Source organism: Ammospiza caudacuta, chromosome 3 (genome assembly GCF_027887145.1).
Source record: "Ammospiza caudacuta isolate bAmmCau1 chromosome 3, bAmmCau1.pri, whole genome shotgun sequence".
In the NCBI taxonomy this organism is placed as follows: Eukaryota; Metazoa; Chordata; class Aves; order Passeriformes; family Passerellidae; genus Ammospiza; species Ammospiza caudacuta.
In genome coordinates this window covers 63,686,642-63,711,884 of record NC_080595.1, presented here as the reverse complement: position 1 = coordinate 63,711,884, position 25,243 = coordinate 63,686,642, and the positions used below count along the sequence as shown (strand labels likewise).

The 25,243-nt window shown below is 38.4% G+C and overlaps 1 protein-coding gene across 1 annotated transcript in view; it reads left to right on the top strand.

The window, feature by feature from the left end:
• The window catches only part of LAMA2 (laminin subunit alpha 2), a 335,919-nt gene extending 310,905 nt beyond the window's left edge, over nucleotides 1–25,014 (top strand). The window contains exons 52-63 of the mRNA XM_058802519.1: nucleotides 843–963; nucleotides 3,199–3,417; nucleotides 4,636–4,784; nucleotides 7,577–7,753; nucleotides 8,573–8,786; nucleotides 13,308–13,420; nucleotides 14,882–15,071; nucleotides 17,471–17,626; nucleotides 20,933–21,086; nucleotides 21,448–21,578; nucleotides 22,172–22,394; nucleotides 24,752–25,014. Of these exons, the coding sequence (XP_058658502.1) occupies nucleotides 843–963; nucleotides 3,199–3,417; nucleotides 4,636–4,784; nucleotides 7,577–7,753; nucleotides 8,573–8,786; nucleotides 13,308–13,420; nucleotides 14,882–15,071; nucleotides 17,471–17,626; nucleotides 20,933–21,086; nucleotides 21,448–21,578; nucleotides 22,172–22,394; nucleotides 24,752–24,909 (2,005 nt within the window). The 3' untranslated portion in view covers nucleotides 24,910–25,014. The remainder of the gene's footprint in view (nucleotides 1–842; nucleotides 964–3,198; nucleotides 3,418–4,635; nucleotides 4,785–7,576; nucleotides 7,754–8,572; nucleotides 8,787–13,307; nucleotides 13,421–14,881; nucleotides 15,072–17,470; nucleotides 17,627–20,932; nucleotides 21,087–21,447; nucleotides 21,579–22,171; nucleotides 22,395–24,751) is intronic.
• Nucleotides 25,015–25,243: the final 229 nt, after the last annotated feature.

The following is a 25,243-nucleotide window of genomic DNA, read 5'->3' as shown; positions in this document are numbered from 1 at the left end:
TGGTGTACCCAGGCTTGGGAAATCGTACTTTTGCAATCAAACATGATAGTTTTGGTCTTATTTCAAAGGGTTTCTTATTTCTTCTCATCAGCCAGCTGATGAGTCAAACATGGAACTTGAATTCCATTACAATATTTTCCTGTTTTGGATGGATAGTTACATTCTGTAACAAACCCAAGTGCTTTGTTTTGTTTAACTGCCTGAAAAGGTCAGATGTATTGCTGTGTCCTAAGAAAATATGCAGCAATTTTCATAAGAAAGATACTGGAAATATAAATGACAGTCCACCTGATTGCATTCCTGAAGCTTGTGGGCAAGAACTTTATTCAAATATTTGTACACTGCTAAAGTTCTTCTTTCATTGGATCTAGCATGCAAAAAGAGGAATGAGAAATTTCTTCCAGTAAAGTCTCTCCTTACTGTTATGATTTCCTAGCTTGCATCTTTCTGCTTTGCCTAAGGAACAACAACTTCCTTATTTCATAGCTCCATTTTTGTGTTTTAACACTAAAGGTGATAATTCTCCTTTATCAAAGGAAAAACACAGAAAACACAACCACCAACCAAAAACCCTTAAAAAAAGAAAGAAATACTTGGGGAAGGGACTGCTGTCAGTTGGAGATGAGCTGAACCTCTTGTTTCAACTTTGAGTGATGCAAGGCAGAGTGCAATGTGTGCTGATAGATTGTAAAGGCAACACGAATTCGAGTGTATGTGTGTAGTTAAAATAAAAATAAAAATCAAGGATCTGTGCAACTGAAAGTGTACATATGTGTGTCTGGCTGACTGTTCTCCCTAAACTCTGTTTTTGAAAACACATTGTGCTTCTAAATGTTTTTTAGGCCTGAAGTGAACTTGGAGAAATACACAGGTTGCCTCAAAGACATTGAAATTTCAAGGACACCATATAACATATTGAGCAGTCCTGACTTTGTTGGTCTAACCAAAGGATGCACACTAGAGGTTAGTCTGATTTCCATGTATTTTGGCCTTAATGGTTATAAATGTTTTCTGGTTTCTGGTTTTATGGCATAGTAGATTAATCGCATATGGTATATTTAGTATATAGTATATTCTTTAGATGGGAATCTAACCTAAAAATCCAAACAGTTACATTTCAGAGAAAGAAAGGTAAGTCTGATCAGCAATAGACCAGTTTTTCAGATCCTGCCTTCTTGGAGAGTGTCCCTGGCCACTTGTGATATCCCTGTTCCTAAAAGGGTAGGATTTTCTGAACTGCTTAGCAGTGATTTAGCTTTGTTTCAGCTGACTAAAATGGTAATTACTGACATTAATGAAGATTGGCATGGACAACACTGAAAAAATTAAAAAAAGAAATCTGATGCACATAAAACACAAGGATTTTTAAAAAAATTGTTATTATAAAGTCATTCACTCTATAAAACCTCAGCTATAAATATTTACTGTCATGAGCTGGAAGGCACATTTCTTACTGATCACTAAGAATGTGCAAAATTGGTGTTGTTATTTTAGCTTTAATGCATCTGTTTTCAGCTGTTGATGCTTGCAATTAACAGCCTTTCAGTGCATATAGTATTCAAGGAATCTGACCTGAAATTTGGGAGAGAATTTAGTAATTTTCCATGGAAAAGTCTTTTTATACAAAAAAACCCCAAAACTTCCACTGGCATTTGTGTCCCAATGAATAGTTTGTATTTCTTCCCTGGAAAGCTCTACTATATAAGATAGTTTTGCAAGCAGATGGAAGATATCCATCAGATGCCATATATACCATATATCTGGTAGATAGCATATATCTGATATTCCATATCAGATACTTTTACAGTAAATCCAAATGAGTTGTTAATCCGATGCTCTCCAATTTTATCTTTTCTTTCTACAAAACATTAAAACTTTACTTTGAGCAGCAACTGAAATTTGGCCAGGCCAAAAAAAAAAGACAAAGGCCCTATTTTGCTGTGTTTATCCATTGTACCTTTGGCCTTCATCAGAGCAAAAAGTACACTACAGTAGGACTCTCAGATGGGATATTAGACTAGATTTGTTATGAGATCCATATTTTTAAGTTTGTGGTAAAGCTAAAATGTAAACAAGCAGATTGTTCAAATGCTTTTAAATCTTACAGATTTGGCTTCAGAAAAAATTAGATAGAGAGGTACATATCTATTTTGATTTATAGTATATTCTTTCTGAAACAGGAAAGAAGGATAGTTGTGTTCATTTTTTTTGTTGCTATGAATCTTAGGAAGTACTTTGCCTTTCACATTATTTTGTAATGCTGAGGTTTCAGTGTATGAAATCCAATTGGATTAACCATTTTCTTGGGGAAATAAAATATTCTAATTTTACAAAATAAGATGTAGGAAAATTTTAAAAAGTGTGGAGCAAAAGTAACGGATAAAGACTGGATATGTGTTCAATCATTAAAATGTCCTCAGATTTCAGAGAAAGGTGGGCACCACCAGCAATTATTTTATCTGGCACAATTTTTTATTTCTAAACCTGGAAACATTTCTGCTGTACTGCAAAAATGGCAAACTACTTAAGAAAAAGTCACTGTTTCTAAAGATTGGTCTTCCACATCTGGAAGAATACATGAGTTGGCAGTGATGACAGAAAATCTTTTGCAGTATGCACTGACTTATTATTTGATGACATATTCTACTCTTTAAATTGTGTTAATGGCTACCAGTGACTGAAGAGTTGGGCCATGTGCAACAAGTGCTTCATTTACGATTCTGAGTAACCAAGAAGGCAGTGGTGCTTAGTGAAGTAATGAAGATTAATGAAAAGTATTCTCTCAGCACATCTGACAAATAATAGTTTATGTTCATATTGGGGTTTATTAGCTATTGTATAGATTTAAAAGCAAACTCCAACTGTATTAACTCAATGGAAAATACATATATAAAATAAAAACAGCCTTGAGCAGTTATTTTTAATCCAAGAGGATATATGGACATAAAACTGGAACTTTGCCTTCCTATAAGACAGGATTTCACAAATACTGCAATGTTGCCAGATGTAAACAGATAATCTAAAAGTGTTTGCAGAACACTTGGAGGAATAAATTGCTAAGTGTTTATTATTACTTTCCATCTTTTCACACTAGTTATATTTACATAGTTTATTATTTTAGTTCAGAGATCTTCCTGTGCATTCATAATGTTGCTTTTAATTCTACTAATGCACTTTCCTGCCCTTTACTTCCTACAGAACATTCACACAGTCAGCTTCTCCAAGCCAGGTTTTGTGGAACTGCAGCCGGTCTCCTTTGATGTGGGCACAGAAATCAATCTCTCCTTCAGCACCAGGAATGAGTCTGGGATCATCTTGTTTGGCACAAGTGGCACAATTATTCCCCCCAGGAGAAAGCGCAGGCACTCTGCAAGGAAAGCTGCTCCCCTGAAGAGAAAGCGCAGGCAGACAGGACATGTAAGACATTTTAAAAAATCAAGATTAAAGATTAAAAAATATTTTTTAAAAACCCCACAATTCTACTGAACTGCCCGAGTTTGTTTAAAGACACTGACAGATGTTTACGCTTAAGTTAAAATTCAGCTATTTGGAATAAATTATTTCTAGTGTCATCCTTCATCTGATGAGGAATCTAATAGAAGCTCAGAATTGGTTTTTTTTGTCTTGGAGAAATTGTTTCTCTTACAGATTTACAGTCATGTATCCATTGCTTGTTGCTAAGCAGCAGATTTGGTTTTCTATTATATTCCATGTTGCGTTTTTTTAACCAAACCCAAATATTAGAAAATACTGTTTTTCACTTATTTTGAGGACTACTTATGCACTATTAATATTTGGAAACTCTCTCAATCCTATTCATAGAGACATAAATGAGTATCATTCTAATTTCCCTGAGACCAAAAAACAAAGGTGGTGAACACAGTGAAATTGTTAGAAATTATTCGAGTCTTGATTAAATCTTGATTAAAATCCTGACAGACAGGCACACTGCAGCAGCAATAAACAGATTGTGTTGATGCATTCTTTGTTCAGGACTTCTGGGAAGTGATATTTCATTATTCTCCTTTCTGGCTGCTTTGGAAGAGAGCTCTTGGTGACCTAGAGTAACACGCTCCAGGGGCAGGACATTGTAATGGCTCACCTGGATGACATTATCTTCAGGTTAGGGGCTCCTTCATCATTTCCCAGCTCTTCAGGTCACAGAGGTGAACGTGACCTCTTATTGCTATATTAACTGGAGTTTAGATCCTGAAATCTGCCACAATATGATATTGGTGCTGGAGTAACTACTGGCATGATTTGCCAGCCCTCCAAACACAGAACTCAAGCTGAGATCAATGCACTTCAGGGCTTGATGAGTTTAAGAGCAGGTCCTATAACATCATAAATGAGAAGAATTCTAGGTTAGAAGTCCCCATTCTTCCCTGAAAATAGATAGAGAATTAAATCTTCTGTTGACATTTTCCATCATGACCTCGTCTTATCCCTTCCTCATTATAAAAATGCTGGAGTCTGGGCACAGCAGCAGCAGAACTGAAAGAGCAGTGTCTCGTCTACGGTGAGCACATTGACAGCCAGTGTAAGACAATAAAACATACACATTAATGTAAAACTAAGTGACATCATTTATTTCCAAGTATGACTTATCTTTTCACTCCAACGTGCACCTTGCAGGCCTACTACGCGGTGTTCCTGAACCGAGGTCGGCTGGAAGTGCACGTCTCCACTGGGATCCGGGATCCGCACAGGATCACCGTCAGGCCCGAGGCTGGCGAGTTCCACGACGGCAGAGCACATTCCATCCGGATAGAGCGAGCTGGAGGGTAACAAACACCCACAAGGGCTGCAGGCCACACAGCACAGCTAATCCAACAAAGCAAATGTGTTCATGGCTTTGGCAGTCCGTGTAAATGCTTCTTCTGAGACAAAAAGTTTCATTCCATCATTATCCAGAAATTCTTAGAAATAAGCTTCTAACAGCCATTATTGTTCTGAAGAGCTGTTTTACATGCTTTTGTAGGCTGCCAGCCTGCTTCTCCAGACTTGTGTTTGCCTGAAATGGCATCTTTAATCTTCTGATTCTTTGCAAATATATTTTATAAAAGGATCTGTGGGTGAGAAATTCTGCCATGGTGCAGTAAATCTCCTTTTCAGGACCTATAGAAAAATATAATTTTCAAAGGGTTCAAATTGCTACAGCACAGCAGCCTGTAGCCTTTTTGAGATGCCATGTGCTGGATACAGTGGTGCCCAGCTAAATGTGGCAAAACAATGAAAACACAATCCCACTTTTCTTATTGGAAAAGCCATCACAGACCTTCTCAGACCATGTTGTTTTACACTGAATTTCACTCAAATTCCTTTGCCGTTTTTCAGACATTTTAAAATTTTCTTATTACACTTCACCATTCAGAAAGTGATTAAAAACAGCACTACTCCAGTGTGTAGGACTCAGGCAGCCAATAATATTTGTGGCCTGGAATAGTCCTTGTTCCAAGCAGGGTTTATAATGGGCATTTGAACAAATGTATACATTCTCTACAAACATTTGTTGGATTAGTGAACTATGCACAATGTTCTGTGTTGTTAAAAGAAATCAGGAAGAAGATGTGGCATCCAACATGTTACAAAAGGCACTTATCCACTTCACCCTCTTACCCCCACAACAATGAAGCTTTCTTGACCAGCCATTCCTGTCTAGTCCCCGGGTGCCCTTCTGTCCTCTCTGTAGTTTGCTTTCCTTTCTGTATAATTTTCTGACTGAATTTCTATTGTATTGCTAAAAAACCTCTCACAAATAATGCCTCCAGACAGTAAGACTCCTCTACTTCGATGACTAGGTCAAAGTCAAACTGTAAATGCTTTGGGAAAAAATAGTTTTTCAGAAAATGGATTACTGCAATTTGTGATACATTTTGTGTCACTGTGACAGAACACAAATATGCAGATGATAATAAAAAGCTCTAAGCAACAAAGTAAATTATTTTATGCAGTGCTGTAGCCAGTACAGTTAGCTTGACCTTATGAGGGTGTATATGAGAGTACATCAAGGCAAAATTGCTGTACAATGCCATCCAGTGATGGTGCTTGTTCAGATGAGACCTCTGTGTTTTCAAAGTAGCTTTGTTACAAAACAAATGCCTGAACTCTGAAGTTTTTGTAGCCTGAAATGTATATGAAAAGACATAAATTATGATTAACTCTTCCTCTGTTCATCATGATCTCAAGCTTTATTTTTTTAAATGTTTTCTGTGAAAACTCTGCAGAGAGATAATTGTCCACATAATTATGAAAAATGATATTGTTGATGACTAATGTACATCATTGCAGGCTGATTTTGGGTCAAATCAGCTTGGACCCAAAATGCTTATGATGATTAGCCATGGCTAAAACACAGCAGCAAAAAGGATAAGTTGAGTCTTCACAATCTGACTTCCCAAACACTTCCTCTGAAGCCAGAGAAGGGAAATGTCCTCTCTGGGACACTTCATGGAACCTAAATTAGTCTTTTTCTCTGAACTGCCTCAGGGAAATCTCCCTCCTTTTGTTTCCATTGCCAAAGGGACTGGTAGATATCATAGGGATTGTCCTGAAAGATAAGTCTTTTAATAAGTGCTTTCTCTAACCCTTTGAAAAATTAATCACATTTCTTGCTCTGCAGCTTTCCAAACCAAATTAATTCATCCAAAACTATGAGGAAACTGGACAATTTAGACATAGTACAGCACTTAAATAATTCAGGTGCTTAAGTCACTGTCCATTTCTGTCTAGGATGTGTGTAAATAACAAAGCCAAGCATTTTGTATTTGAAAACAGGTCTCTTTTCAATAAGCATTTTCAATATGAAGTTGCTTGCATTTGTAATTATAGTTAAGAAAGAATATCAGAGTTCAATATAATTTTGCAGTTGACAAAAGGGAATTTATTTGCCAAAGACAGATTAGTCAGGCAGTGGTGCTGCAGAGGCTCCTACCTTCCTCTTTTCAGCCTTAACAGTAACCATGGGACTGCTTTGTCTTTTGCTTGTGCCATGTGAAATACCCATTGGAATGAATTATAGCACCTGTATTGGTACATTGTGAACAATCAGCAGTTTTCCTCCTCTGCCACCTCCCCCAGAAGAAGCTATGAGATCTTTAAAAAGTGTGCTGTATGTCTGCCATTGATCCTGCAGTCGGAGCAGTCTGGTTGTGCCCCGGCAAGAAGATAATAAGGAAATAGGGAGTCCAAACAAAATGTGACCCCGTGCTGTTCCCATCCTGCTGAGCTCTAGATGATTATATCTACCATCACAGTACAGCCAGCTCAGCCCTTACTGTGTCTGTACTGCCTCACCACAAACCACTTCTTCTTATGCTGCCACAGTCTGACATTATCGCCCCTACACAGCACAGTTTTGCCAGGCTTTGTCAAACAACTACCAAGGAGGCACAGCAGCAGCTGAAACCCTTCTAGTGGTTAATATGCATTTAATGTGAGCTGCCAATTACATAATTTGAGTTGCTCGTTGTTACAGCTGGTGTAGGAGTAAATGGGGCTTGCAAGGGGGTGATTTCAATACAAGCAATAACCAGCGTAAAATATATATTTCTTTGCTTTCAAATCTTTTCCACAGGATGTTCAGTGTTCAAGTTGATGAAGACAAAGTCCAGACTCAGAGGTTGCCATCAGACCTGCCCATCTCTGTTAAGAAACTCTTTGTAGGGGGTACATCTTCTCAGTTTCACACTGCACCTCTCAGAAGCATACCACCATTTGAGGGCTGTATATGGAATCTTGTCATTAATGCCACGTAAGTCTCAATGATGCCAAAAAATGTCCAGTTAATGAGATCTGGTTGAACTGCCTTGGAAAGTTTATTGTTGCAACTAATCATACTAGCAGCAAATCCTAGAATATGATCTGTTTTCTTTATATGCCATTCCTTTTTTTTTTTTTTTTTTTTTTGTCTACAGTATTTGCTCCATAGGCTATGCAATTAATGAGCTGTTTTACAGACAAGCCAACACTGTCTGGTTATTCATGAAATCACAGAATTTCAGCAGTAACACAGCAGTAAGATATACGTCAGCGATAGGTATTTATGGTGTACTATAACACTTTATTTTAGGTAAGGGTGACTTCCAAGAGAAGTCAAAATTCTGAGAACCACCATGGGAATCAATTTACTTTGTGGAAAGTGCAGTAATCTGGAAGGAGCATTTGAGTAAAAGGAAAGGCAATGGTGAATAAAATAAGATCTCTATAAAAAGTTTCCATCTAGATCTTTCTTTCACATATCTGATGTACCTAAATTAGGATTTTATTGCTCCACATCAGAGTAAATGGCTTCTCTGTAATACCATTGAAGCTACATAGGCCTGTGAAGTTTGCCAAAGAGGATGCCTGTCTCTCTGCACTGACTGTAGGAAGAAAAGCCAATGGTCACTATCACCTCTAGTTTAAGTGTCTTGCTTCTGTAGCTGTACCTACCTGTACAGGGCTGAATGAGTCCTGGCTTTTGTGTCCTGTGAAGTGAAATTACACTGCAGCATATAGTTGTTCTTTATAAATGGGTGATATAAAGGCAGATAAAATAATAACAGACATTGCTCTTCTTGTGTGTTCTCAGCCCCATGGACTTTGCTCAGCCCGTGTCCTTTGAAAATGCGGATATTGGCCGATGTCCCACACTGGAACCAGAAGCTAGGCCAACTGAGGATGAAGATAAACCAACTCGTGCAACAGTTCTGGTCCAACCTGAGCCAGACACTAATGGGGAGAAAGAAGGGCCAAGAATCCTTCCTGCTTCTCCTTCTCCAACACCATCTCTATCATCAGCACTTGTAAGTTTAAATCACTTCAGCCAGATAGAGTCTGAAAAGTTTCTTTTCCCAGGCAGAATTGAAAAGCTACTCATCAAGAATAATGAAGCACTTTGCCACAAAAATAGTGACTATTCAACATGATACTGTAAATGAACACCATGTTGCAGGTCAGTAAAACCTGCAGATAAGGGAAAACAGGCTGCTATCTTTTGCTTGGATTATCACAACAGTAATTTAAAGAACTATATAGTTTTAGAAATATCTTTGGCTTGCATGCTTAGCCATAAACCCTTACACTTCAGGGTGTAAGCCAAGCAATATTTGCTTGGGGTTGGAAGGGAAATTTTCCCATGGGAAATCCATTTCATTAAGATATTTCTTGTGCTGGTCTCTGATGCACCTGATAGCAGTCATGTCAATGACGTGATGAAGAAAAAGATAAACCAGGAGGCCTATTCAATATGGCAATTCCTCCACTGCTATTTTATAACTTCAGTCAGGAGAATTACAAAATGAAACCCCAGTCACTGCTAAATTGAGCTCAACTGTTGTTACCAGAAATAAACAGTGAGGTAGTGGCAAGCAGTCTTATACAGCAAAATTTAAGGAAGAAACTCCTTGTCTCACAAGTTTAGTAGTTTTATAAGCAGATGGAACATTTTACTGTTCACAAACATATGTTTACACATCTGAATATTAAAATGAGTAATACGTACACCAGAAGATGTTTTTGAGGGAAAAATTATTTGTATTTTGTTAGAGCTGAATACAACCGACAGGTTTATGCAGGCCATATATAGTTTAGTATGAGTGAGGTTTCAAAATGGTGTGAAAAGACTGCGCATTCCCCAGTTAGGAACCTGTTTGCATTATTGGAATTTACACTTCAATAGTAATGAGATGGTTTCAAGAAGAAGCTAAATTCTATTTGAGATACATGACCACCTTTGTTGGCCAGTATATGTGGCACAGCTTTATCTAGAAAGACTTCTCAGGTATTACTGAAATCTCCACATCACATGCATGGAAATGGGAGCCTTGGGTTCAATAGCTCCATCTCGGGTATTAGCGTGCCCCCAGCCCCACAGTTACAGACTCCAGCCTCCCAATGCTCCGGCAGCGGCTGTGACTCGTTCCCACAAGGTGGAGTAGTTGTAGCGTCAGGGCTCCCATGCAGCTTCTCCGTTTGGAATTCTAAGAAAATTTGCAGTACAGTAAGGTTACTATAGAAAGATAAGGAGCCAGGCAACAAGGTAAAAAGGATTATCCAGTTTAATGCTCACTGTTGTGAAGGAATGCAGTTGTTCTTAGAAACAAATCTGTTGTCCTTAAAAACAAATAAAGAAGCAAACCACAGAAGAGCATGACAGAGTAAGTGCACACTTCCTAAGACTATGAACACTAACTTTTAAAATAGCAAAATGGAGAGTAATAGATCTACTCATTAATATCAGAAGCTAGTCCCATTCCAACTTGGTGAGTTATGTATATCACGTATCTAGAGCGGTGATAATTTGAAACAGGAATTTTAAATAAAACACCATTACTCCCCTTCTCTCTTGGAAATACTGAAACTGTTTTAGTATGCTAAAGACTTGAAACTATTTTAAATAAGGTAAACTTTTGGATAGCTGTTACATTCATATTAGTGAGTTCTTCAAAGTATTTTTATGGGGACTGTTGCAAAAAAGTAACTACAGTCTGGTAATGAGATAACACTCATATAAGGTGGCACTCACTACAGTAAATTATACAGAATCTCAATGTAGAAGGACTGCATATGGAAAATGTACAGCAGAAAAAAGTATTTTCACATAGGAGGCTTGAATAACTTACATGCTCTATTTGAGTACTTTTAGGACCTTTCTTATCTACATGCATCCATCTGCATGTAAAAAGGGAGGGCAGTTGAATCCCAAATGGAGGAAAAACCTACCCTGTACTAAATGCAAGACCAGATCCATAAGTAGGACAGTTGGGAAATACACCAGCCACCAGTCTGCTGCTGCTGCTTTCTGTGAATGCCAGAGTGCTCCTCCACACTGGGTAACTGCTGCTTCTGCCTCACGTTGTTCCCTGCTCCTCAGGGCTCACTTGCTGCTGACACGAAGAGCGCCAGCCTCCCTTCTGCCTTTGACTCCATGACGGTACTGCCTGCTTCTGACCCATGCATTTCTGCCCTCTGTTATTAACAACATCCAGTGAACTGTGGGGACTGCTGCAGTGCTTTTTCTACTAATTGCTTTCTTTGTGATTACTAATACAGCAAATGAGAATATGGAGAACGTGTGACAGTCCACCAGTGGCCTTTTCTGCTCTTCATTTCCACTGCCATACACACCGAGCTTCTTGACCTACCAATCAAGTCCCTGACATCTTACAAGACTGAAGTAAAGTGCAGCTCAAGAGTTCAGTCTCTCATGTTATGTGGGAGATTATTAAGCGGCCAGGACACATTAAGGCCATTACTCAAAAAGCAAAGCTGAGATATTTTAATACAGGCTGGTGACCTGTGCTTAGGGCACAATCTGGTGAAAGCTGTAAAGCTGGCTGTCCTTAGATAAAACAAAAGCAGGCACAGGCTTGTGAATAAAATATGGATTTTTTTAAACATGCCCTACTGGTTTTGTTTTTCCTTTTGCTGACTTTTCATGATGAATGCTTACTATTATAAGTAGTTATTAGCAAACAATCACTGTATGCTATGATTCCAGCCACCATGGTGTGTTGGATACTCTCCCGCACTCCTTGCCCTTTCTTACAGTCACCCTGCTGGAATGAAGAAAAACTGCAGTGTTTGCTGGTGCTGGGGAGCAGCTTGTGTTAGGGTCAGACCCTTTACTAACATATACCAGCCTAGGATTAAATTTACTGTCAGAATATATCCTTTTACCATGTAAAAGTGTGCCAGAGAAAGGTGTGTGTGTATGTATTTTCCAATTCTTTCCAGTACCAGTTGTTATTCCCTATCTTTAAATTTTAGCAAGCTCAAATGTAACTGAAGGTATTATATGCATGGTATGGTCATTAGCTTAGTTGTTAGACTTCTAGATAAGCCTGTAAAGCTTAAAATAATTCAAAATTTTACCCTGAATTATGGGAATATGATTTGTTTTTTCTTTTTGTTGATCACTGGAAGACTGGTATTATACATTCATAACCCTGCTTGGTCCTGGTGAATTTTCCCTGTTTTTTCCCTCCATTGCATATTGCTGTATCAATTGTTCTTGTCATAATGCATGGTGTTCTACTCTGTCATATTCAAACCAGAGCATTTATTATGCAAAACTATATTTTAGAGGTGTTCTATACCGTTGTGAAGATCTTTGTGATGTGTGAAAGCAAAAAATATTACTGAAAAACTGAGTGAGAGAGGGAAATAAATTTCCTCCTTGCAGCTGAAATCTCAGGGCTTAAGTCACTCATGACATTTTCAAACTATTTCAGAGAAAGAACTCTGTCAGCAAGCCACTGCCCCTTGTGCTTTGCACGCCCCTGCTGAGTCAGGGCTCAAATAAGAGACTGTCACCAATCCAAAAGGATAGCAGCCACAGTGCTTAAAAACAGAGCTTGCAGCTATCAAAGTTTGTTTCTTTCCCAGCAGGATTGTCCGATATTTTGTTGAGTTAGATCCTATGAGTAGTTTCCTCACAATACTCTCAGTGGGAGGCAAAAGCCAGACATGAGTAGAAGCTGGTAATTACCATGGTCTCACATTGCCCCAGACACTCCTATGCAAGAGCTTTAGGACCAAAGATTAAAAGACCTGGTGAAATTAAAACGAGAAAATTATGGTGGGCAGAAGATATTTTACCTTGCATTGTTGCACCACTTGAAGATTAACAGAAGTGGAATGACAGGGAGAGGTTTGTTTCTTTACAAGTTGGGTAATGTCTCTACATTAGACAGCTGGGGGATTTCAGCAGCTGTTACATCTATCCATCAGTTATTCAGATTCCCTGATTGTTTGTGGGGGCCTTCCAACTGGACAGGGGAAAACAACACCACATTAAGCAAAGAATACAGTTGTAAAACAATAGAAAGACGTAAAATGAAGGACTCATTGACAGGTGCAGGATCTGAAACTACTTTTAACTTATTATTTTTAAGGTGACTGGATTTCAAGTTGACAACAAAAGCATCCCTTTAAAACTTAAATCTTGTTTCATTTCTGTAAGAGAGCATCCTATTGTGTAAAACTCAGTTATGTGAGCTAAGAGTACACTGAACTGCCTGGAAATCACTTAAGATTCTTGTAAATGTCCACTGGTGAAAGCATGAAAGCAGCAATGTTCATATATTACTTTTATTTGCTTTTACAGCTATCTTAATGAGCTCTGCTTTTATACCAAGTTCCTGTCAGACTGGTTTATAACTTCAGCTGGTGTGATGAGACATCAGCCCACTGGAATATTGCAGGGCCAGTCTCTAGACTAGGTACAATAGTCTCATTCCTGAGCAGCTGGGAGACTCCCAGCACATGCACAGCTGAGACAGACACAAAATATGAAGTTTGCGTGATTGTTGTGTATTTTGCAGGATTCCTGTGCTGCTGACACAGAACCAGCTATTTTAGAAGGTGGCAGGCAGTTTGGTCTTTCAAGGAACAGCCACATTGCAGTTGCATTTGATGACACCAAAGTGAAAAACAGGTATGTTGTTTGTTTCAGCAATGAGTTTTGATGGAATAGTGTCAAAATAAAATGCCCCTCCTAATTCTCTCAAAGGTATCTCCCAAAACTATGGACATAATCTGAAAAGACCACATGGCATGACTAATTAATTTCATTAAGCAAACCAAAAAAAGCATTAAGGTATAAAATCTAGGCAATGAAATGCCCACCTAAGTAGCTCTCATGGAAACAATTTACCTCTTTGTTTCTAAAGGTTTGGGCACACGCAGATCCCAGACTGATTTCCTAAAAACCAGAGTAATGGAATCAGGTTGTGTAACTGACTTCAAAGATGGCTTTTTCAGAGGAAAGTTTTTTTTTCAGTAACTGTATAATTTCTTTTAATAAGGATTTTCTTTTCCTTTCCTCCAATAGTTAAGATCAGTCTTGCACAGTAAAAAGGAAAAATGATATTGCTATCTCGAAGTATAACACTATATACATATAGCTGTTGACATGCAAAGGAGTTCCATGAACTGTTTATAAAAATGCAACTTTTTTCAATGGATTTGTGAAGATAGAATTTGTTAGTTGTTTTTTCTTTTGTTGTTCTGCAGGCACATGGTCATTAACGAATGTGCCATGACACATCACTAAGCAATTTTGCTGCTTATATTTTCCAAATCCATTAGCCCCATGCTTATTTATCCCTATAAAGATGTTGTACCACATATGCTAATTTTAGAAAACTGGGAATGATCCTGGACTGATCATTTTCATGCAATGATTTTTCATTTATATTATCAGCTGCTTTCAGGTACTGACTTTGCAGCTCAGCTTGAGCAAAGTTAGTGATGTGTTGCCAGTGCAACTTTAGCATTAGAAAATCTAAATAATTTCTTCACAGGTTCTTTGCTGTTGAGGAGGTTCTCAACATTACCATTCTGTCCAAGGGGTCATTAGGTTTGCTCAGACACAACCTCACTTTCTCTTGGGAGAGATCAGAATAAGTGTTTTATATCCTCATTGTAAACTCTTCTGTCTGCATCTTTAAAAGTTTTGCAACCTGTCTTCAGGCAATACAACTCATTAGAAACTCAACATTTGCCAGCTGTCACTACAGCTCTCTCCTCTTTGTGAGCATTATGTGTGTGGATGATGGATAACGCTGCTGGAATTTTACAAGTGCTGGGATTTTTTAGCTGCTACAGCTGCAGCTGAGAATTGCATCTGGAAATTCTATGCCAAGATTGTAGTTTTGTATCTCCATAGCAAAGGAGTTAATGAATGCTCACGTGTCAGGGATCAGATGGGTGTGAAATGTAATTTGCATAAAACCAGATTATTTTCCTTGAATTCTAATGGACAAGTAAAATTGGCCACTAGCAGTATAAAATTTTTTTAGAAAAGACATAAAAAGGTGAAGCAGATGAATTTGCTTAGAGCCTGACTCCAGGTATCTTTTCCATTTTTACTGTTTCCTGTTTGTTTGATTTCTAGGCTTACAATTGAATTTGAAGTCCGAACAACAGCTGATTCTGGCTTGCTGTTTTATATGGCCCGCATCAACCACGCTGATTTTGCTACAGTTCAGATAAAGAATGGTCTGCCTTACTTCAGTTATGATCTGGGGAGTGGGAACACCAGCACAATGATTTCCAACAAAATAAATGATGGCCAATGGCACCAGGTATAATAGTGTCTAATTCTAAATTATTCTTTGCAATGGTAAGAGTGAACTTTGCCTTGAGATATTTGCAAAATGTAGTCCACACAAGCCAAACTTTACAGCTAGTATTTTCTGGGGAAAAAAGAAAATAATCTAGCAAAAAATTCTGTCAGATGCACTGGTACAGAGAAATTTATCCTTCAGGAAACACATATTTCTGAACATATTTAAAATATGTGCCATGTAGTAAGGAACTACAGAAAATGTTCCTTCTTGCCTAATAGGGCTCATGTGAGTATCAGCTCATGATGATGGAATACATCATTAAAACCAGTTTTTTCTACATTAATAATGTCATTGTTAAGGTAGATTGCTGAGAACAAAGAAAAAAAAAAAAAAGTAACATGTAAGTAAACCTTCCCTGGATTATTAATTCAGTAGGGAATAAATATGATATTCATGAATTTATTTGGCAGCACCTTCTGTGACTTTATGAGGGAACATTATATGCAATGCCTGTGGCACTTGGATGCTAAGAGAAGGAATGATATCACAGCTATGAAATTTAATATTTACTGGGCCAAGGACAACAGACATACAGTATATTCATTAGGTGACATGCTGGAAGGCACCATTCAAGACAGAGAAGCAAAGTATACATGTAACTGTGGGTTGAATTTATGTGCCATATTTTACATTGAATTTTGTACAGATATTTAGAAATTCATCATCCACATCTCATCCTTAAATGACAAAAAATCTCATTGCATTTACTCTTACATTTTATTTTCCTCATCTCCACTCTGTTCTCCAGGAATTTTACTTTCACAAAATGAAAGTAAAATTACTTTTACTTTTTACTTGAACTTTTTGATAATAGTCATGAACTTTTTGATAATAGCAACTCCTCCTAAACCAAGGTATTTCATAAAGGGAAAAAATGAAGTTGTAGTAATCATTTATCTCTTTAATATAATGCCTGGAAGCACTGGCAGCAGACCAAGGCCCCATTCTGCTACTCCCTCTGAAGATACAGAAGAGATGCCTTTGCTTCTTTAGCCATTTTCTCTTTAGTCTAAGAGAACTAAGTAGAGCAGGTATTTCTTAATGGAAAATTTTGCTCTTTGGGCATACAGCTTGACACTCCACAAGAGAGGGCCCCTTTTTGTAGATCCTGTTTCTGTAGCAGAGAATGGAAACAAAGTCACAGTTCCCACAAAGAAAAAAAAAATTGAGATGGAGGGAAGGCAACACTTTTAGGAAAAGGCCACAGTCTTTGTGGGTGATAAAGCAGGGGCTTCTCCTTAAAATAATCCTTTAGTGACAGCCTTTTCTCCATTTGGAATGATTTAGGTTAAAAACATTTCCATCAGTCCTACAGAAGTCCTGCTCTCTGTTTAGGTCCTCTGAGGGAATGTCTGTTCCCAGTTCCTGTCTCACCCTCCTAATCCTCCTCCTGCCCAAGGTGTAGTTATCCATCCCAAATTTGCAGTTGCCTGTAAACACCAAGATCAGGCCCTCACCTTCAGGCCACCCTTGTCAGTGTTCAGTCATTCCCACTGCATGACAGATATGCTGCCACACTGGAGCAGAAGCAGCCACGTAAAAGAAGAGCCAAAAAGTGCTGTTTGTCTCTCTTTGCTGTTCTGGTGAGCCAACTACTACGCTGTTTAGGAATCTGCTAACATGCATGATGCATTTTGCATGTATTCATTTTTATGCAGAACCATTTTTATACTGAATGGTAGAGATTTCAATATAAAATTTTACACAGACATTGGCCTAGAATTTCCTCAGCTCTTCAGCAACTGCACTCCCTCCATGCAATTCACAGTCCAATTGTCTGAATAGAAGCCATAATACCAACAGAACATAGTTGGTATTGTATTTACTGTAGCATGAACCATGATCTGAGGCATGTCCAAGCTAGTGGAATCATAAACTCAATATTTTCTGCAAACATGTGCGCTATAAAGATTTGCAACCAGTGCCATAACATTCAGCATTTATTCTGAAGTACTTATCTATTCTCAGTACTTAAAATTGCTGTCTGATTCCAGGAAAAAAAATATTGTGCTGTCCCTATTATAACATAACAATGAAGCATTTTAAAGGCATCTCAAGTCTTTTCAGTAATTCTAGTAAATCATTTTCATGATGCCTCCTGACCCAGATGCAAGTAAACCACAGTCAGATGTTGGCACAAAACCTTGCTCAGGAGCTTTGTTCTATAAATATTATCCATAGCTGCTGCTGTGCTACTTCTGTAACCACTCTTACTGCTTTCTTGTGAATTGTTATATACTTTGGATGGTAACAGTAGTTACAATCAGAAAGTGCTTGGTTGTAATTCCTGTAATTACAGGAATTGTAATTGGTTGTGATATCTGTAATTGTATCACATTTTTGTGTCTTTCTAGATAAAAGTAAGTCGAGTGAAGCAAGAAGGAAACCTCATAGTAGATGGTGTTTCTAACGGGACTGTGAGCCCCAAGAAGGCCGATATACTGGATGTTGTAGGAATGCTTTATGTGGGAGGATTGCCCATTAACTACACAACCAGGAGAATTGGTCCGGTAAGCAAATTTCTTTAAGTTATCTCACATGCTTTAAGTGTGCCCTGATTGCTGTAAATGTTCTTCCCAGTTTTGTTCTGTCTTGCTTTTCCCTCAGACTGCTCAAGGATATGGAGTAAATGGACCTTAGTGGAGGTGAACAACATTCTGTCAGTGGAATGATCTGACTCAGAATCCAATTAACGCAGAAACAAACAAAAAAAAAGAAATAGCAGAGTTACTAGAGTTATTTACTATTTTGGAAAAGCAGTAAAGAAAGAAAAAGAAAGCTCCATACACTTGTATCCACTTGGATCACTGCATAGCTAGAATATAGGTTCCTGAGTACCACTTGCCCTTTCTCTTGGCTGTAATTAATCTAGCAGCAAATGCTAAGAAACAGTGAAAGGATCTCCTACAAGGAACAGCAGAAGCCAAAATTACCCTGGACAAAATACCCAGTATACTGCTGCTTACTCTAATAATCCCTTTTGTGTTGCTATTACTAAAAGAGGAGAGAGTGTGTTTTGAAGGAGGGCCATGCAAATTCTGTTGTCCTCTTTCTGTTTCCAAATTAAATGTGCATATATAAATTTATCACTGTTTTAGTTCAAATGCCTGGCTTCCATGCTAACGTGCAAGATGACAGAGCACCCAGAGAAATAAATATAATTTTGTCCTAAATTTTTTAGGGCTAACTAGGAACACTGTATTCTGTCATCCAGACCATTTACTGCATCTGTCTGCATGACTCCATGCCAGTCATCTCACTGATGCCCTTCCAACCTCCCAAGATAAACCAGTATCAGAATGGGAGAAAAACCTCTTCCATGCTTTCTTTTGTTCTCTGTGAAGATGGTTCTTTCAAAGCAGAAGCCAGAATCTGAATGAATTTAATTACTGTAAAGAACAAATTCGGCATCTAGCATGGCACAATTCAGACACACAAAAATGGAATGTCATTAGGAACTATGTCTGGGTTCATCCTTGGTAGGTACAGAGAATCCATGAAGAGCAGACAAAGCACAAAACTGGTAAGGAAACAGTCTCCCAAAGAAGCTGCACATGAGTAAATACCATTATACCAAGATGTTTAGGGAATGGAAAATACAATTTTCCAATGTCCAATACCATTATGGACAGGCAAGAGTTCCCTTCTTTCAGTGAACAAAATAAATACAGAAAAGGAATTCCTAGGTCCTTCTTAAGTCCATGTATTGACTCATGCATAGGGAATGAAGGGGGTGAGTAACTACTCTACATATTAGAGTTGTATCCCATAAAGACATGTAAGATCATGTTTTTTAGTAAATAATTGATTGTACAGAGAGCCCAAATTGAGGCAAATCTAAATCATTAGGATTTACCAAGCCAGATCTGAGGCACTGAAAACCAAAAGCAATTCTTTACCCACAGCATATAATTCCTAGTAGTATCAATTTATGCTCTTTGAAATATATCTGCAATTTACAGATACTAATCTAAGGAGAAAGATCACACTGTGTCCTTACCTGGTGCTATTTGCCAGAGGTAATGGAGGGAACCCATGCAGATAAATGGTTCAGTCTGGCAAAACCAGTCATGTTAGGTCCTGACCGTCTTGTTTTATTTGAAGTCACAGCTTCATTAAAATCCCAGTGCTTTGGGATTTAAATGAAGCTGTGACTTCAAATGTGTAAAAAAAGATGCTTGCCTTCCAGTCATGCTCAGTAAAATACACTGCAGTGTGTAAGACTGTTGGGTTGCAGCTTCATGTAGAGGCTCTGAAGCAAACCCAAGTTGAAAGGATGTGTTACCTTAGTCAGGGCTTGCTTCTGTACACACATTAGTCCTTTTAGACAGTAATCTATTATGTAACCATGGTGGGTTGGCTTCCTTTTCAGTGTAGAAGACTAATACCCGCCTGTGGAGCTTCAGCAGATGTTGAGCATTTTGAGCACTCAAAACTCTGCTTTCAGCAAAAGAGGTCCTATTACTGTTCCCACACTAAAGTATAACCAGATTTGCTTTTCCATAGGGAAGAGAAAATTGTAAAGTTAGAGAATGTTATCAAATCATCTACAAATCTTGCATTTCTGTGATTTATTCTTGCAGAAAAAATTTGTTTTGTTTTCTGGCATTTCTCTTTTCTGATGACAAGATTTTTTGATCTGGAGATGACTTACTTAAAAATTACAAGAAGGACTACTTATGAAAAATCTGACAGAAAGCATTGTTCAGCTCAGAACTGAATTTATTCACTGGTATTGCTCAAGTTCTCCTGAAAATATTGTACAGGTGTATTTAGCTGTAATAAGCTGTACAATTTCACAGTACATACAGCTTTGATTTACAAGAAAATAAATTCTTGGAAATTCTTTCCAATTACAGGTCAGAATGTTGTTAGAGGGGGTAGTGGGCAGAGTCAAGACTTCTCTCTGCAGGTGTGTCTTTGTCCTTTTTGTATTGTATGTATTTCTAGGCTGAATTTTATACACTGATGTTTATTTTCCTCCTTTCTTCTGCACTGCTTATGAATATATCTTCTTTTTCTTCCTCCAAGTACATGATGTATCATTTTCCTCTGTCTCACTGGTATCAGGATAGATTTTCCTAACTCTTTAAGTCAAAGATCAAAACCTCTGAATCTGAGAACCAAAATGCAGCTTATACTGACCTTGGAGAGAAGAAGTGAGTGTGGGTTCTGGAGGAGACGCCAGTGGATTTCAGAGGTCCCACTGAGATGCCCTGCTCACACCCAGAAAAACCCCTGCCCCAGGCAGATTGTGGGAAATCAAACCACTGTTCTAAGTGTGCCCAGCACAGGGGAGCCAGGCTGGAGCTGCAGTTTGCTGCCCTGCACTGGAGCCTCCATGGACATGAGCACATTCCCTGCCTCCACCAGCCTCTCTGGCCAGCTGAGGGGCCCTCATCACTGCAGTCATCAGACTAAGTGCAGTCCATTATGTCAACCTTCACACAGGGGCTTTGTTCATTTTAGTAGTGATGTTACCTAGTCAATTAAAAAGGCAAAGTACAGGCCATTAAATTCCTGCATTGCTGATGTAATTTGCTATGTTTCATTATGTGGTGTATTATTTTATGTCCTTTCCAGTAAGCCAAATAGATGTGACTCAGATCACATCCCTGAAAAGTAATGTAATTCATCTTCAGTATGATTAAGAATAGATTCCAATTACAATCAGATATTAAGGATTAGCCATGTAAAATTCAAGTTTTATTCAGCTCCATAAATCCAGCAGAGAAGCAGAGAAAATGCACTCATTGATTGCATGCTTTAGGCTTGCTTCTCATAGTTTTACATTTTGTTTGAAATATTGACTGCAGGTCCTCCAAAGCATTGATGGCTGCATCAGGAATTTTAAAATGACAGAATCACCTGTTGACCTGAATAATCCAACTTCCATCTTCAATGTTGGAAAATGCTTTGTCACTGCACAGAAGGGAACGTACTTTGATGGAACAGGCTTTGCCAAAACAGGTAATGAACAACAATTCTGGTGATAGCCAAAGAACAGAGAAAGGGGAGGTTCTGCTTTCAAAAACTCCCAGTGTTACCTAACTCCTGTTGGCTGGAGGCAAAGGGAGACCAGGACTTCAAACTCTTGCTGATCATTTTTAGTTATCCTGCCTGAGGAGAAACGATGTGACTCCCTAGCAAGGTCTTGCACCAAGCACAATTCCATAAAAGTTATTTACAGGTTTCACATGAAATGGAGTGCATTAACAAAGCCAAGATAGTTACTTTGCCTTACACTCAGCACAATTTGTGTGATGATTATTAGGAATAATGTATTAGATGCTTATATTCCTTTTATTGTGCTTCCCCTTTTCTCTCCAAGTTGGTGCATACAGAGTGGGAACAGATCTGCTTGTGGAATTTGAATTCCGTACAACACGAAGGAACGGTGTTCTCCTAGGAGTCAGCAGCCAGAAAATGGATGGGCTTGGCATTGAATTAGTAGGTGGAAAAGTGAGTAGCAAAGCCATTTTGTTTCTTCAAACAATGCTTAGATAGCATTGGTAGTTTAAATGCAAGGTCACTATCCCAATCTCAAGATGTCTCAAACGATAACAGGGCTCTCAAAGGAGAGCCACACTTGCAGCTTTCCATACATCTAGAGGATTTTACACTTTTAAAAGATATTTTAAAATATTCTGTAATACTTGAGTCTCCTAAAACTACAATCAGGTCTTAAATTAGTGACTACATAAGAAGTTTTGATGAAAAGCTTTGTCATTAATAATGCTGGTTTCTCTTGGATATCTTTTGATTCACAGTCTGGAAAACCAGTCATTATTCTGTCGCTATAAAGATTTTAGAGGGGTGTAAAACACCCTAAAACTAAGACCAAAAGAAAAGAGAAAATTACAGCTTAGTCAGCAATTTTACATATTTCCACTTGTGTTAACTCAGTGATAGAACCCAGATCCCAGAGAGACAGCAATCCACATAGTCTTTGGTGTGTACAGTCAAACCATGTTGACTTTAATAAAACCAAACAAACTAACAGAAACAACTGAACTGTTTTGAAAACTTGCTGATGCCCATGCCGTGCTTTTCAGGTGATGTTTCACGTTGACAATGGGGCAGGCCGATTCTCTGCTGTCTATGAGCCTGATGCACCGGGCGGTTTGTGTGATGGGCAGTGGCACAAGGTCCTTGCAAACAAGGTCAAACACCGCTTGGAGCTGACTGTGGATGGCCGACAGGTGGAGACCGACAGCCCAAACCGGGCCTCGACCTCGGCAGACACCAACGACCCTCTCTTTGTTGGGGGCTATCCTGGTGAGCATGCAACACACGAATTGTGCTTTACTTAGCCTCCAATTATAATGGCCTAAATGTAAGTAGGACGAGTATGCAAAAGATGATTGATAAGACAGGTTGAGTTTGTATCAGTTGGCATGAATGCTCATTTCTGCATTCAGCTGCATTTCAGAACAAGAAGTTCTGCAACAAGAGACTTACAGATACCCCTGCCCCATTTCAAATGTAGGCACTGTCACAGGGGATCAGGCAGATTTTCTGCCTTCTGCTGCTCACACACACACAGCCTTCCTCTAAAAACTTTCTGTTTAGCAATAGCATAATAGTTATGTTGCAGTAGTAACAGCATTTGGCATATTTAAATTTAACTTCGAAACAGCAAATTTTACCCAAAGAATGTGTATATGCCCTTGAGGGGGCAGGGTAGTGTATGTGTAAATCACCCTGTAAGACCTAAAGAACTGAGTAATAAAAGCAAGACCATGCACAGAGAGGTAAGAAGACTATCTCTTTCTAATTAATGCCTTTGCTTGTGGTCTGCTGGGTTTTAAAGGAAAAAACTCCATAATCTATGTTTCCTAATCAGTATTCTGGAAGCCCTCAAGAGAACTTGTTTTATGCAGAGGTAATTGAACAGTATCAAGAATTGGGCTGAGGTCTGTAGCTGGCTTCCTCTTCCACTAAGCTGATAATGAATGCTAGTATTCATCTCTTCATAGACAGTCAATAAATTCTCTAACAGCAGTTTACTTTCTGAAATTACAGTTAATATGTTTGCAAAGTACCAGTTTTGTTGCATTTGTAATAAATATTCCCTCTAGCTTGCAAACCAAAACAAAAAAGCAAAGTATTTTTGCAGTATGTGTCTGCTCCAGTGCGTGCTGAGGTCAATGGCAAGACACCTCTGAGTTAGTTAATTCCTAAATTATTTTCTGGAAGTTGTTTTTTCACCCATTCTAATGTGTAATACAGTGCATCTAAAAAGCCTTCTCTCTCAAGCTTTGGAACATTTGAAAAATTGTCCTTGGTACTGACATATAAGAATTGAACTTGAGTCACAATGACTATCAATAAAAGCCAACAACATTGTGCCAGAAGGAAAACAGCTTTGTGGCAGCCTTTTTATAACAAAACAAGATTCTAGCATAGGGGCCAGCACTGAAGAAACAGTGCAGATGGACTTACTATCTTGCTCTGGACTGCATGTCCAGAGGAGAGACACAAATCACAGTAACACTGCTATCTGTACAAAACAAACCTACATTTACCTCATGTTGAGGGGATATTCGTGAGTTCAGCCACATGGCAAGTTATGAAATTATTTAATAAACCTACTGCATGTGTAAACACTTCACTTTTCTTTTGCTGCTTAGTCTGGTTCACCCAGGATTTGTTTTAACATTTCCAATACCTAGACAGCCACATCACAAATTAGAATCACAGTACCATGGGATTTTGTAAAATTAGTATTTGTAGTATCTAGTCCCCTTGAAGCTGCATAAATAGATCAGCTAGAATTAACTGATGGAGAATTTTCTATGTAGTGAAAATTTTCACCACCATAGTGTGGACAAGAATAGAGATTCCTGGGTACCCATAAAAGCTAGCATTCATCTGCTGGTATCACTCTTCCCCATGCAAGGGGAGACAGATGGATTCAGCCGTCTTAACCTCTGTGAAACAAAATAATGCTGTGGCCAGACAGTCTCTACAAGTGTAAAGTTACTTCTGCAACTCACTTGGAAGAACACTGAGAAACAAGTTGAGCCACAAATTTCAAGCAGTTGAGAGAAATATTTCCAGCTTCCCAATCAAACCACCCTCACTTCCATCCCCTCCTTCATTAGTGGAAAAGATACACTCCAACTCCTGGTTTTACTATCAACAAGGGAAAAAAAGAATACTTGAAGACTATCGAAACCAGTCTGTGAATGACATCTGAAATCCATCCTGAGGAACTGGCTGGTTTGTGATGTTAGAACTGAGAATTGCATCCACTTTGGCATATTTTTCCCCTCTATTATTCTGTGGATAAACAGCTTGAGAAGTTGAATACCTGCAGAGCATCACATGTGTATTGCACACGATTTGTAGGTGGCAAGCTGCATACATGGGTTACAATGGCAGTTTATATGTGTTCAGACCCTGCCACTTTCATAGTAGAATAGAAAAAGAAAAGAAGTCTGGATTGCTATCCAACATAAGCATTCATCACATTTGCTCATAGTTTTTGTAATTTTTAAATAATGAATATATGCAGGAAATAAAACATTCATATTTTGCTGGGGGCATCTCTTCTCATGCAAGACACTCAAAGAACAAAATTAAGTATCAAGTCTAACATAATTCCTTTCTAATTTTTTTCCCTCCTTCAGATGGTGTGACCCAGTTTGGGCTGACGACTAATATCCGTTTTAAAGGATGTATTCGATTCCTAAAGCTCACCAAGGGTACTGCAAAACCTCAAGAGATTAACTTTAGCAAAGCTTTGGAGCTGAAGGGTGTCCAGCCACTGTCATGCCCTGCAGACTGATGGTCACTCAGCCAGTATGGGTCTGTTTATATAAGCACCTCAGATTACAAAAAAAATAAATCTGTATCTACATTGCATTAATAATAAAATGTCTTTATGCAAGTATTTGAGTAGTGTTTGTGGTATATTCCAGTGGCTCTTTCAATGTATCTCCCAGGAATGCATGAACTATTCCCTTCCCCCATCTCCTTCATTAAGAGAGTAACACAGTAATTTTTATCTATCTCTTTCCTTATAGCTTGAAATGGAAATATTTCATCTTTCTTGTGATGAGTGAAACCATATGTTATACAGGTTGTTCCTTTTCTATGGAACACAGGATCACAAAATATCT